The sequence below is a fragment of the Zerene cesonia genome, unplaced genomic scaffold (assembly GCF_012273895.1).
Source record: "Zerene cesonia ecotype Mississippi unplaced genomic scaffold, Zerene_cesonia_1.1 Zces_u012, whole genome shotgun sequence".
Lineage (NCBI taxonomy): Eukaryota > Metazoa > Arthropoda > Insecta > Lepidoptera > Pieridae > Zerene > Zerene cesonia.
Window position 1 is genome coordinate 377,537 of NW_024045142.1, and position 15,752 is coordinate 393,288.

General features: G+C 35.9%; 1 protein-coding gene across 9 annotated transcripts in view; it reads left to right on the plus strand.

Annotated features, from left to right (window-relative positions):
• Positions 1-14,218, plus strand: part of LOC119839334 (dynactin subunit 1) — a 42,442-nt gene extending 28,224 nt beyond the window's left edge. For 7 of the 9 annotated variants that reach the window (XM_038365586.1, XM_038365580.1, XM_038365579.1 and 4 more), the window contains 10 exons: positions 1,084-1,223; positions 2,433-2,557; positions 3,968-4,006; positions 7,248-7,286; positions 9,170-9,254; positions 10,019-10,181; positions 10,789-10,908; positions 11,351-11,461; positions 12,067-12,164; positions 13,698-14,218. In XM_038365586.1, the coding sequence (XP_038221514.1) occupies positions 1,084-1,223; positions 2,433-2,557; positions 3,968-4,006; positions 7,248-7,286; positions 9,170-9,254; positions 10,019-10,181; positions 10,789-10,908; positions 11,351-11,461; positions 12,067-12,164; positions 13,698-13,782 (1,005 nt within the window). In that variant the 3' untranslated portion in view covers positions 13,783-14,218. The remainder of the gene's footprint in view (positions 1-1,083; positions 1,224-2,432; positions 2,558-3,967; positions 4,007-7,247; positions 7,287-9,169; positions 9,255-10,018; positions 10,182-10,788; positions 10,909-11,350; positions 11,462-12,066; positions 12,165-13,697) is intronic. The other 2 variants (XM_038365582.1, XM_038365583.1) reach the window with 2 other exon arrangements.
• The last annotated feature ends 1,534 nt before the right edge of the window (positions 14,219-15,752 follow it).

The following is a 15,752-nucleotide window of genomic DNA, read 5'->3' on the forward strand; positions in this document are numbered from 1 at the left end:
TTCTTATTCTAAAAAGTTTGGCATCACACACTGATTCTATTAGTTTTGAGAGTTCATTGACGTCTTCTATTCCATACAAAACAATAGGAGGAGGTTTACTTTTACCAAGGTCAGAAGTGCTATAATTTCCACTTTCAGGTTGATCTACTGGAAGGGATGTAAATCTGTTAGATACTGCCAAAGAAGTAGGGTTTGGTGGTGATTCACTAGTTCTTTTCCGTTTGTAAGTATTAGGTACCCGTTGCCAAGGTGGTGGTGATGTCTGGGTGGACAAATCATCCGTAATTTCTATTGTATCTGTTGCTTTTGGTACCATTTGGTTGGCTTCAGGTTTGGTCATATCGCTAAGAGAAGCTGAGCGTGGTCTGTTAAAAAGTCCTGGATGAAAAACTTGTTGAGTGAGTGTTTTTGGATTAGTTTTGGTTGAAGTTTTTTGGTTGGATTCGTTCATATTTGTTCCCACGAGCTGGGTCGGCTTATACGGTCGCTTACAGGGTGACGCCCATTCCTGTAAGAAGGCGCAGTTCAACGATGTTAGCCTGTCACATCGAGGTTGGTGCTAAGAACTGGAGTCCCTCCAGCCATTCATCCTTTCGGCACAGTCCTCACCTTAGGATTAGGGTAATTATTTTAAAGAGATTTTCTTTCTCGCAGTCCAGGTGATGAAGCCCAGGCCCCCAGTCTCATGAACCATGACCATAAAGACCGGGTTGTTGAGGTCATTTCCTACCATCAACAGATACAAGCTGGTTAGGCTCGCTAATTCAGGTTAATTTCCGCCGCCCGAAACTCGGCGTTGTTGCTCATTTGGCACCACCCGGGGGACACGTGTAGGGTGGGTCTTGGATGGACAAGATGGTAAGTCCTACGGACGCGAGCAACATTGCCCCCCAAATGTATTCATAACCTATTTCCATATAGCTAATGATCAACAGCAGCTCAGGTGTAAGGCTGAAATATAATGTTCGAGTGTATTTAGCACCAACTCACTAGATACACATGAGTCGGAGACTCTATACTCGAAAAAATCGTTAATTGAATACTTAGAATTAAAAATAAATAATAATTAAAATGTGATTTCAGGCGAAACAAGAAGAGTTATCGGAGATGCAGATAAGAAGAGAGTTAGGCGAGAGGAAGTTAACAGCGGCCGCCAGAGACGCTGAGCTGAAGGCGGAACAGTTGCAACGGAAATTGGAAGACGCGAACAATCAGCTCAAGAGGTGATACGAGATTTTTTTCCTTATATACTCGGATATATGACTGCTTTTCGAAAATAATTAACAAAAATCATATTTTGCAAATTGAAAAATGGAATAATTTTATCAAATTAGTGTATTGTCATCGGTCCTCAATAAATCTAGAAGTTTGAACGAAATCTGGCCGTTTAAAGTGGGTCAAAATCGCGCCCAAAGAAGTCGGTTACAAACAAACATACAAACAAACATACAAACATACAGGTGAAGCTAATAAAAAGCGTGTATAAAGTCAGCCTAAAGGGATATTGCAGAGTTAAAATAGGGAATTTTATACCTTATGTCCTTTGACATATATTGGTATGTCAAAATTAACTTAAGGGGCGCCTCAATAGGTTTTCGTGAAGTCGGTATTGGGGATTTTATGCCTTACGCACTTGGACATATATACATATATCCTTTTGGAAAATCAAGCACAGTCGAGGTGACTGTGCTTGATTGAAAAGATGACATTGATTGAAGAGGTTACATTAGAGTTTGTAGAGGCGTTGGGAAATTGGACATACAGCTGCTTTTCAGAAATCGATTATTAACACATGGAAAATATGTCTTTTAACAACCGACTTCAAAAGAGGAATTCAATTGCCTATAAAAAGGATCGTCAAATGTTTGGTCAGCGGTGTATAGAACATTCATTCAATTTAACACCTTATTTTGTGGCAGTACGGTTTAAAGTCTTGTAAATACTCATTAGAAAAGTCTGCCTAATACGCACGTAACAGAGTTTTGCTACGGACAATTTTTGAGCGATAGACTCGTTGGTTTCTTGTACATTGATGCTTTGTAAAGTATACTAATTATTCATTAACTAGCTGTTGCCCGCAGCTTCGCTCGCGCGGTTCTTATAAATTTTCATGGTACAAACTTTCGTCCCCTATTCTATTCCCTTGGGGGGTAGAAATTAGCAAAATCCTTGCTTAGCGGATGCGTGCGTCATAACGTCTATCTGCATGCCAAATTTCTGCCCGATCCGTTCTGTGGTTTTGACTGTGCGTTGATATATCACTATGTCAGTCACTCGCCTTTAAGTTATACGAGTAATATAATATACTAGCTCTTACCGGCACGCGTTGCTACGCCTAATTTACGCCTAATAATCGGTCCTAGTAATACAGACAGCATTCACTTTCATATAGTTATATATATAGATTTAGATTCCTACATTCGTTCTTACAGAAAGGAGAAAGAGTTCGAGGAGACGATGGACCACCTGCAGCAGGACATCGACTCGCTGGAGAGCGAGCGCGGCGCGCTGCGCGACAAGCTGAAGATGTACGCGAAACGGGGCGGCACGCACCACGGTGAGAGGGCCTATTTGAATTTCGAATTCGAATTTCAAACTTCGAATTTAAGTGTAAAATAAAATACAGATGAAATTAAAAACTAAAAATATTGAATTTGGAACTACCAATTCATAGGTAGATGAGTATAAATAAAAATGCATACTGGAAATTTAAATTCAAATTCAAAACAGATCCAATCAAATTTGATTTTCTCATTCTCTATTTATGTGTGAAATCGAAAGTATTCAATCGATTTAAATAAAATTGTCTATACAGACACATGTAGCGCTTCAACGACAAAATTTTAATTATATCATACTAGCTTTTGTCCGCGGCTTCGCGTACAATTAGAGGTAGTTTTTTAGATGTTATTATACATATAAACCTTCTTATTAAATCACTCTATCTATTAAAAACAACCATCAAAACCTGTTGTGTAGTTTTAAAGATCTAAGCATACATACATTTAAAGGGATTGACGCGGGAAGCGACTTTTCTTTATAGTATGTAGTCATATAACAATTGCAGTAATAAAATAAAAATGCTAAAAACGGTTTAAGATATACGCTAAATCGATGGTGTGAAAATCCAATGCTACAAAATGATATGAGAGAGAAAAATACAAAAAAAATTTTCAACTATTAGAAACCATGCATCACTACGTAGTATATGTATGTATGTATGCTTAGATCTTTGAAACTACACAGCGGATTTTAATGGGCTTTTTTAATAGAAAGAGCGATTCAAGAGGATGGTATATACGTATAATATGTATGAGACCACCTCGAATTAAACGCGAGCGAAGCCGCGGGCATAAGCTCGTAAATAGTTAGTCCAGTGGAGTGCGTACTTGTTTTTTTCTTATACTAGAGGTAAGAATACAATATATGATATATACTAAAATTATAATTCGTAATTCGTTTTTAACTATGTAGAAACAAATTAACATCAAAATTACAAAAATGTCAATTTTCCATAAGACCTGTGAGAGAGAAGTGCGGCAACGTCGCAATGCACAGACAATGTTGCGACGTTGCCACACTTACTAAACTCTTAGAGAGTACATAATTACCATATACAGGATGTTTTATAATGAAAACTAAAGATCAATGTTTGTTTTGGCTGATATTTCGAATATATTTAAGTGACTTTTTTATATGTAGTGTAGTGACGTCATAACTTATACGTGGTTCGATTTATGGTTGTATTTCCGTTTCAACTCTGTATTAATTATTTTTCTTCTACATACATTTATATATAGTATGGTAGTGGTTTATATTTTTTGTTGTGTTATATCTATTGCAACTTCCGTTTTAATGTACGTTGCAAAAAAAAATGTAATTTTGTGTGAGTGTACAAAAAAAATCGCATACGAGTGTGCGTGTGTGTGTGTGTGTTTGATTGTTTTAAAATGTGACATACTTGCAGCCGTGACGCCGCCTATGCCCACAGTGCGGGACTTTTCACGTAAGACTATATATGTGTAATTCTAACGTACGCATGCATCCTGTGCGCGGGAATGGACTGTCAGACGAAAAAAAAATTATTATTATTTTTTTTTATATGTTGATAGTTGAAGTGGCATTTAGTGCTGTCAGGAAAGATAATTTTTTTTGTAAATATACTAATTAGAAGAACTCTTTTTTCATAAATGTATTGAATACTTTTTTTAAAGTGTACGGTTTCACAATTTATTTTTGTAATATAGGTAATTCAAAATCACTTCGAAGATGGTATTTCCTTGTGTTCGAGGTTATGGTTATAAAGGAATTAACGCAGAAGATCCGTTGTTAACCGTTCTCTCTGTAAAGTTTTCGGAAACGTAAGAATTGATAATATAATAGATAAATCGCGTTTAAAATCCGTAAAAAAAATATTTATATTGTACTAGACGTTCGTTGCGGCTCCGCCCAAGATATCGAGATTTCTGTTGTATCCCAAGGGCGTATTAAATAGGGATAAAAATTATACTATCACCCATGCTTATACAGTGTCTGTATACAAAATTTCATCAAAATCCGTTCAGTAGTTTTAGCGTGTTTGACGGACAAATTCAAATTCACATTTATTATATTCAACTTTCACATTTATAGTATTTGTGTGATAACCCTTGTATAATTTAAAATTTTTCATATCGAAATTAAATAAATTGTTTAGATCTGCATACCTACCTACAAGAGAATTTTGCCCAATCTATTATTAACATAATATAATTGTATTTTCTTGTGTTTGATTTTACGCGAGTATTATACATTTAGAAATTAAAAACTTTTTAACGGATTTTAAACGCGATTTATTCATATTATTAACCCGACGTTTCGAACACTTTACAGCGAGCGTGGTCGCGTAGCGAAACGTCGGGTTAATAATATGAATAAATCGCGTTTAAAATCCGTTAAAAAGTTTTTAATTTCTAAATAATATAATTGTCTATAAGAGAGCTGGACAGTCCATTGCCCTGATGCACTTTCGCTGCTTTTATGTTCATGCATTTTAATTAACTTTCTTTAACAAATGTGTCTTATGACACACACACATATAATTTATCATTATTATAATATTATAATGTTAATAATAATTTGTTTTTAACTGCGACCTGTTAAGTTAATTTTGACGGGAGTGAAATGCGATTTAATTCACTGTTATATTTTTCTAAAATACTTTAGATTGTTTTTTTTTTTTATGTTACCGTCGGCAATGGAGCTGGTGGGTCGCCTGATGGTAAACGCTACCACCGCCCATGAACATTTGGAGAGGCGTAAGGTCGTTTGCAGAGCATGCGCCTCTACAAATGGATTGCCGACTTCGAATTGGAAAGGGATTGAGAAAGGATTGACGATAGGAATAAAGGAAAGGAATGGGAAGGGTAAGGAAAAGGATATGGGACTGTACTGACGTTAGGATAACATACTAATTTCAGCGGGCGAGTTCGCTCGCTTGATTAAAGGAGACGATAGGTAGTTTGGGATTCTTCCCGCATAGTTGCTGTTCCTGTGGGAATTGTGGGAAGTATTAAACTATTAATTTAAATTTCCAGAGACGACATGATGGTTGTGTAATATATACTATGGGTGGTTTTAACAGTTTAGTAGTAATGAATTTAATAATTGTAAATGTAAATATATACCTATATTTCATTTATTTTAAAAGTTAATCGTTTCTGTAAAAACGCCATCTATTGTGGTCTATTTTCAACCGAATTAAAAAGGGAGGTTGTTATCAATTCGACGGTACTTTTTGAATTTGCCACCTCAGAACTTTCGACTGGGTGAAACAATTTCGATGATTATATTTTTATTTGATAGTTGGTGCCATCATCGTGGTCTCATCGAATTTGATCTCGTTAAATACAATTTCATCCAAATATGTTTAGTAGTTTAGGTTAGAAGATGAGATAGATAGACAGACATTGGTATTTTCGAATTTATAATATAAGGGGGGATGATGATTTTTCTTCCATCTTTAGTGTCTCAACGTTATTATTTGTCCCTTGTCCCAATCGGACCACGAGACTTTAATATTCCTCAGGCATATGAAACGGATATTCGATTGCGGATATTGGATAGGTTGGGCGTTGCTACGGCTTGGCAAAAAGAAGAGGGTTCGAATCCCGCCTCGTTATGAAATTTTTTCCATTTTCTAATATTTCTCAAATTAAAAATAAAAAACATCTAATTAAGTATGTACATGTTTTTATATAAAATTGTGAATAAATCGCATTTTACTCGGATGTAATTTACGTGATATTATTTAAATTAATTGATAATCAAGTGACTAAAAATTATGGATGTATTAATTTTAACATTTCAGTTAATTCGCTTGTGTTTAATTCATTGTTTATTTAAATAGTGGCATGAAATATATTTTAAGGGGGGATTGTATAAAGAGACAAGAGAGTGGGGGTGTATTTGTTTCTATTATTACGTCATTGGACTGTCGCTTTGGTATAGTGATATAGCGGCATTTAAACCAAAAGAAGTTGGGTTCGATTCCCTGAGACGAGATGATGGTTGTATAATGTTTATCATAGAGTTTAAATGGTTCAATAGTAATTAATTTCATGAATATCGCTCGATGGAATGTACATTTCTAATGTAAACATAAACCTACAATTTATGTATTTTAAAGTTAATAGTTTTTGTAAAAACGCCATCTATTGGGAGCCTTTGTGGTCTATTTTCAACCGACTTAAAAAGTGAGGTTGTTTAATCAATTCGACGGTACTTTTTGTGTTTGTTACCACAGAACTTTCGAGTGGGTGAAACAATTTCCATGATTATTTTTTTTATTTGATAGTTGGTGCCGTCCGCGTGGTCTCATTTTAATTTGACCTAGTTCGGACAATTTGCAAGCAATTAAGGTTTTTGATAACGATAATTATTCAGAAGTAAATTTGTGTGTACAGTACAATCTTTTTATCTTTAGATGGTTAATGATTTATATTCTGGATTTTTTTTCCAATATCCATTATAAATGGTGTATCGTATAATGAATTTTGGGTCTCATATATCCAGCTTATAAATAATGGACATTGTCTTTTCGAAATATATAGGAAATTAGTCCATCTGGACCAATAATTTTAATAACACATGATATATATAATAACGAATGTTTGTAAGCCAACGGACGTTGTATTCCCAAAACTCACTGTCGACCTGGATGTTATTGAAAATTTCTAAGACTCTAATCGTAAGTATTTCCCGCATAGCCGTGGCCTCGCCGGCGACGACGCACAAAGAGGAGCCACGTAAGATACAACTATGTGTATAATATTCATGTCTTTGAGCAGCATGCGTTTTATTTTTGCTCTCTGTGTTTTGTATTTTCTTTTTTTTTTACGTGCCGGTTTGGGACAAGGCTACCTTGGCGGTTTGAACAGCGAGGTGTTGTCAATATTATTCCCTAGAAACAGCTTGTTAAATGGAATGACGTAATCATTTGTACATTTTAAATTTTGGCAAAACGTATGGAAGCAGCGTTTTGCACTAATATTTTTATTATTTTTTTCCAAGACTAACACATCTTTCGGATCGTTTAAGAGGATATACTATGGTTATTTATTCTTTTTGACATAGTTGTCATTGAATGAAATGAAAAACCTAATAAAAACACACGGCAATATTTTTACAAAAAAAAAAAATTCGACTTCGGTTAAAATTAATTTCGTCTGTAATGATGCAAACAACGACGTGTACACTGAAGTCAACTGGCGCATTATTTTTCATTTGCAGGCATGACGAGCTTTCATTTTAATGTCCTTATTGTCATATATTTTATGTTAAAATGGATTCTGTCAACGCCACGGCTTCCAGAAATCGGGGAGGTAGCGGACACTTTCTAAGACCGAGTTTTAGGGTATATCTATAGCTGAATTTTCTGACCTGAACACTTCCTTGATTCAGTTCTATTCCGCGATCGAACACCCATATCAGGAACGCAGGTAAAAAGTTATCTTGGAATATTCAAGCCGACAGGTCAATTTTCTATTTCAATTATTTCTCTAATTTGTTTGACATTGTCTATGAAAATTACATTACGTTGACAGAATCTTTTTTTAAAAAAACTCATTATCATAAATACATTTAATCACAGTAAATATGGTAACTTCGGACTTATGGTATACTTAATAACCACATGGGAAGATTACTATGAATATAAAATAGGTGATATAACATATTATAATAGATTGTGTTCATAAAATAATTAAATTTGAAATGTTTTTAACCTTATCTAGCCCTTTAGAAATTTTGAAAGAATAGAAAAAATTTTGATCACGAGGCAGGATCCTGCCTCGTGATCAAAATTTTTTCTATTCTTTCAAAATTTCTAATTTATAAAGCATTTCAATGCTATAAAACTAAAAATTAAACTTATCTAGCCCTATCTAATCTCATGCCGGTCACTCAATATAAATAAATAACCCACAAGTGTGGAACGTTTGAAAATGTTTATTCCCTGCGCAAATATAAAAATAATAATAATAAAAAAAGATTTTATTTTCTCACATCAGTTACATAAGTTTACACATTTTCAGTACATATAAATAAGTGTGAGACTGGTGCCTAAACTAGGTAATAAAAATTACCTGTATTTTAGGTCAACAGGCCCCCACTCCTCACTACGTTGGATCACATTTTGAATGAATATTCGTACATTGTACGAACGTTTTCACGCAATTGAGTGACCTTATAGAGTTATTGCCTGTGTAATTAATTTTTCATTCATTCTATTGATGTTGTAACCATTACGTGATTAATTTAAGCTTCTGTGTTTAATGTCATCAATTTTAGATTTAATTTTTAGTTTTAAAGCATTTTAGTGACTTATAAATCATTAACAGCTCATGAAACCGAAAAAGTAGAAGAAATTCGGTTAGTACGGAGGGACTACGTGTGGTGGTACTAGAGGCTAGACGTTGCTACGGTTTAGCAAAAAGATGCGGGTTCAAATATCTCCTCGTGTTTAAACTGTTTCAATTCTTTAAAATAATCACATTTCAATGCTAATGCTATAAAACTAAAAATTAAAAAAAAATCTCAATTCTGAAGATATTTAAAACAAGAAAAAAATGTCTTGGTTTTTGTTTTTTGTTTTGTTTTTAATGTAAATATTATGATGTATTTATTTTAGAAGAAACTACGGTTAAGGTGACACCAGGAGTGGCCACTGGCGAAGTTAACGAAGCGCTGCAACATCAACTCAAAGTTCTGAGCTGGTAAGTCATTTAACCACGTGGGGACATCCTACTTCCTACTAATCCTACTAATATTATAAATGCGAAAGTTTGTAAGGATGTGTGTGTGTGTTTGTTGCTCTTTCACGCATAAAACTACTGAACCGATTGCAATGAAATTTGGTAAGTAGACATCTGGTCAACTGGAATAACATATAAGCAACTTTTTATCCCGATATTCCTACGGGATACGGGGACTTACGCGGGTGAAACCGCGGGCGCAAAATTATGTATTTTACTAGTCATTGTTAACTTGTTCTTGGCATCTTCTTATATATATAGAATTCTCGTGTCAAAATTTTAGTTACCTTACTCCTCCGAAACGGGTGGACAGATTCAAATGAAATTTTGTGTGCATTTCGGGTAGGTCTGAAGATCAGCCAACATCTATTTTTTATAATCCTAAATGATAAGAATAAGGCAGAACAGCTTTTGCTGGGTCAGCTAGTAATTTTATATGAACACACAAAAAGCACAATCGATTTACTCTTCCCCTTTATATTTTTTTAGTATTGGTACGATTGAGGTGTAAATGATTGCATACAGGCGATTATGAATCTAGTTACTCCTAGTACTAATAGTAATAAAAGTCCTAAAAATAAAATAAACCATTATTGAATATGTAGTTATACATTTGTGATTTTTGTCTTGTCTTTCATGTATTTTGTTTTAAATCATCAACGTACCATTTACGTTTTTCATACGTACGTGCATCTGAATATACGCAATATATGCATGTGTATTAGGCGCGTGGAGCGCGAGCGCTCCGCCCGCATAGCGGCGTGTGCGCGCGCCGAGCGCACCGCCATCCGCAGCCTGCGCCCGCTGCAGCACCCCGCCGCGCCGGCCGCTCGCGCGCGCCGCCTCGCCGCCGCGCGCCTCGAGGCGGACCTCGCCGCGCTGCACACCGTGAGTGACCTAAGTGGGGGAGTCGAGCACGCTTCGGCACGAATTGGGCCAACTCGCACCGGGGAAGTACCACACCCCCACAGAAAACCGGCTTGAAATAATAGCTTGCTATTGAGTTTCGTACGGTGAGTGGGGGAGCCGGAGGCCTATTACCTTCTCCTAGCCCTTCCCAGTCCATTCCTTTTGTCCATTCATCAATCGTAGGGGGGAGGAGATATACATACGCAAACGCACACAAAAGAGAGGAGATATACACACGTGCCGCATCCTGCAAGTGTACTCATGCACGCACACACTTCGCGAGACGAGTGAACAAGTTTAATTTTATTCTCTACTAGTATTTGCCTGCGACTTCGAACGCGTTAAATTCACACTAGTTAAATGAATGTTATTATATATATAAATCTTCCTCTTAAACAGCTCTAGCTATTAATAAAAATCACCCATGAAAATCCGTTGTGTAGTTTTAAATACCTTAGCATACATAAGCGTCTTTGCTTTAAACTATTTAGTGATGATACACACATAGATGTCGATTCGACATCTTTAAGGTCCTCGAATTGTACAAATGAATATGTTACATTGTGTGTGTATGCCATATCCCCAGGAATGGACGCTGTTCGTGGCGCGCTCCGGCCTCGTCAAGTTCCCGGAGGAGCCCGGCAAGTACGCGAAGGCGCTGCAACAGCACAAGGAGAGGCAGAGGGAGATTAGGAGGCAGCTGGAGGTTTGATGTGTGCGAAAGAGAGAGAGAGAAAGAGAGGGAAGGGAAGTAGGAATGTGGGAAGGATAAAAAAATAAAATAAGCAATGGGAGAAAGATAAAGAAAGATACATTATTTGAAATTTTTGGGGTTTGTTACCTGAGAAATTTCGACTTTTTCAAAAGCTGGTGAATGTCATGTGATCCCTTGTATATATTTTTGTCTAGTTCTGACAATTTGCAGGCCGTTTAGTTTTTTTTTTGTTAAAAACAATTATTTAATTGTGATTTTTGTAATTATTATGAATAAACTATTCCGGCAACAACGATTTTTAAAAAACGAAATTTCCGAACATAGCAAAAAAAAAATTAAATGGTAAATATTATATACCCACGTATGTATATATATAGCCACGTATGTATATATATACCTACGTATGTATTTTTTTTATTTGTTTGCTAATCAGGAGAGATTGTTCGCGCTTCAAGCGGAAGCGAGGAGTTTGATCTCGATCCACCGGCCGTGGCGTTGCGTCGAGGCCGACTTCACCGAGTTCCCCGCGCCCGAGTTGACCGCGGTGAGTGGCACGAGTTGGTCGTGTGACATGAGTTTGTCACGTGGCATGAGTTGGTCGGGTGACATGTGTTTGTCACGTGGCACGAGTTGGTCGTGTGACATGAGTTTGTCACGTGGCATGAGTTGGTCGGGTGACATGTGTTTGTCACGTGGCATGAGTTGGTCGTGTGACCTGACTTTGACACGTGGCCTGAATTGGTCGTGTGACATGAGATTATTCATCAAAAACCATATTATTATATACGTATTTTAAGTAATTACACTGACGTCAGCCGCTTAGTCACCATGAGGAGGTGGATTTAGAAAAATATTATTATATTATGATGACGATATTAATTTTTATATAATATCAGTCTAGTACTCTTATTCGGCTAGAATTTGTCTTGAATGCTTCTCCAATAATTAATATATCGTATTAAACAACATGACCGTCTGTCTGTCTGTCTGTCTATCCCTATCTTTACTACTAAACGATGCGATTTTTCGTTATAGATAGAGTGGACCCCCCTCGGGTGGTATATAATTTATTGTTTTATTTTTTTTTTTGTCAATACAGGCGCAGCCGCGCTCGCAAAACTAGTTTATAATATTTTCTACGTTTCTCAGGCGCTCGCGGCGAAGGCGGTGGACATCGGGACGATAAAGTACCCCGGCGATGCGACCGACAACGATACCATATACGTGACCCCTTCGCAATTAGCCAAGTGAGTGTTTCATTACATTTATACTATCAGTAAGTACTTAAAAAAACATATATTTAAGTTCGCCTCGGTGCAGTTGGTAACGCGCGAGCGTAGAACCGAGGGGTCCCGCGTTCTATTCGATCGAACGCACGAAAAGAAACGTCTCGGACTGGTAGCACACAGAAGGCTGATCACCTACTAGTTCACAGAGAATGTCGATCAGTGTATCAGATAAATATCATCAGCCCCACTGCCCCATACCCCACTAGGGGACACGGAATTTCACTTTCGTATTTAAACTCGGTGAGAAAAAGAGTGGTTGTACGGCGAAAAGACGCGGGTTCGAATCCCGTTTCCTGATCAGATTTTATCTGTTCTTTCTATATTTTTCAAGTAAAAATCAAACAATAAAAACTTGTAGATATTTAATATTACAAAAAATACTAATAGCCCAGTCAAAATAGACATTGAAGGTTACATTAATTCGCACCTTCCTAAAAATTGGCATGATTGTTGGGAACCCTATTATACACAATTTGTCAATTATCCACATCAATCCGGAGTGTGGAAAAAAATTTATTCAAGGTCAAATGTTGCACAAATCGGTTTTTTGAGTTTTTCAGCTAAACGGTAAGTTTTATAATAAAAATAGGTGAGACAAAAATGATTCATCATGCAATTATCTATAAAAATTGTTCCTACACATTTTTTCCTAAGAATCACCATTTCGAAGATACAGCGATGCAAAATGTTGAAAAAGTTGTATTCTTCATAATATGCACACGTTTCCGCGCCACCCGTGAGGTAGAACATGGCGCGTTTTTTTTTTACGTGGTTTCCCCGGTAGACCTATTCCACGATCTATTGTGCTTCTGTTAAGTTGAAAAGCTATTATATTAAATTGAAAATGGTACAATTGTAAATAACAAGAGCGGTGTAAGTAATGTGTAAATTGAGAAAATTATTCGTCTGATAGATACTCTTCTAATGGACCCTAATCCAGACTGTCTTGCTCTTCTTCTTCTTCATCTTCTTCTTCTTCTTGCTGGGTACAAATAAATTGTTCAAAGAGCGATGCATCAGATGAAACGTATGCATATTATGAAGAATACAACTTTTTCAACATTTTGCATCGCTGTATCTTCGAAATGGTGATTCTTAGGAAAAAATGTGTAGGAACAATTTTTATAGATAATTGCATGATGAATCATTTTTGTCTCACCTATTTTTATTATAAAACTTACCGTTTAGCTGAAAAACTCAAAAAACCGATTTGTGCAACATTTGACCTTGAATAAATTTTTTTCCACACTCCGGATTGATGTGGATAATTGACAAATTGTGTATAATGGGGTTCCCAACAATCATGCCAATTTTTAGGAAGGTGCGAATTAATGTAACCTTACCCCTATTTTTGATGCTAACTTGACCGGACTATAAGTTATAGAACTAAACAAAAATCCATTTCGTCTTATCCCAAAATGCCATAATTCCCGGTTCATTGGTGATTTTTATGATATAGTAGTATTTAATTATTATTATTGTCTCTTACAGAATACGAGAGCTGGTTGAAGAATTAAAATCTGATGAAGTTCAGTTGGACTTAAAACCCTTAGACCATACGGTGTGCGCGGCGTAATTTAAATTAAAAAAAAGTTTTTTTTTTCCATAATTCCAATATGTTTAAAAATAGTTCATTGTAGTAAGAATTAAATAGTAATTATATATTTTGTTTATTGAAATTGTAAGTTGAGAAATGTTAATAATAATTTTTATAGATAATGAATTATGTAGGTTTAAGAAGAATCTTTGATTAATTGTATGATCATTTATTTATTTTGGCTGCTACTAGCTTTTTTATTATTTTATTAAGACAATTATAAGCTTAAAGAATTGGCGCGAATACTAATATTTAATCTTGGACAGATGTATAATATTATAATCTGTATTCACTCTATAGTCTATGTCAAATGTCATGTAAGCGCGCGCACACCGCTTTGGTTATGTCAAAGAAAATGGACGTGGCATGCGTTTTACAATTATAACAGTACTTAATAAAAATGCATATTTATTAATTGTGTTTTAATTACCTTTTTCTCATTGTATCGTACTAGTAGTTTGCCCCGGGTTCGCCCGGATGACCCTAGATTAAAAATAGTCTATATTGCTATGTAAGGATGAGGCGTATATATGGTTAATTATTTAGTTTTAGATTATGAGAGTTGTTTTTGTCTTTATGAGTTGAATACACAAGTTAAAATTTACAAAATTAAACCAACATCAACGATTCTGATTTGAAAGCGCATGAAGAAGGCATATATCTATCCTCTATCTCGACAACTACTGAACCTGATTTTGATAAAACTTTATCCAGGGATCAGTGCAAGTGTTTACATTGTCGGAGTATATAACAACAACATAAACTTGAATTAAGAATCCTCTTTTATTGAGTTAAAAATGAAATCGTTTCATTGAAAAGTTTTTGAGCAGTTATGGTTTTGACAACACATTCACATGCTAGCACACACATACACACACACACACATACTGATGGAATTATGGAATCCGCTTTAGTAGGAATCACAGATAACATAATACTATATCAATATAATTAGTAGAAATCGATTCATCATCATCATCCCATTTATGATACCACTGCTGGGACACAAGCCTATGAGGGTTCAGGCCATAATCCACCACGCTGGCCAAGTGCGGGTTGGCAGATGTCACATGTCGTCGAACGATTCTCGGACATGCCGGTTTCCTCACGATGTTTCCCTTCACCGTTTTAAGCAGTGGTGATGTTATCTACATGCGCAGATAATTTGAAGTATCAATTTATTTCCTGCACGCCCGCCCGGTCTCGAACCCCGACTTATCGATTTTGAAGTCCGAGGTTCTAACCACTGAGCCACCACTGCTTTTTGCAGAAATCGATTACCGTTCTAATTTTTTATTGAAGGGCATGAACAATGAACATAATTGGCAAAGCTACTGGCTCCTAAAACAGTACCTTTACTATGTCAATAAATATTTCTATTGTCATTTTTATTATTACATTGAAAAACTAAAATTTTTAACAATACTAGCTGTGGCCCTCGGTTGAAACCGCGTAAGTCCGTATCCCGTAGGAATATCGGTATAAAAAGTGCCTATGTGTTATTTCAGTTGTCCAGCTATCTACGAAGCAAATTTCATTGCAATCGGTTCAGTAGCTTTTGCGTGAAAGAGTAACAGACGCACACATACATATGCATCCATCCTCACAAACTTTCGCATTTATAGTATTATTATTCGTCAATAGATATCAGGAAGAGTCATAATAAATTGGGACTACTCAAACTCCTCCTATTTGTTAAAAAAGTAAGTTTAAGTCGATAAAACACGAATAAAACACAAATATGACATTTCCTGAAACAGATTCCTAGCTAGATCGATTTATCGCCCCCGAAACCCCCTATATACTAAATTTCATGAAGATCGTTGGAGCCGATTCCGAGATTCCAATTATATATATATATATTATATATATATATCCCTACTATCCCTACTAATATTATAAATGCGAAAGTAACTCTGTCTGTCTGTCTGTCTGTTACGCTTTCACGC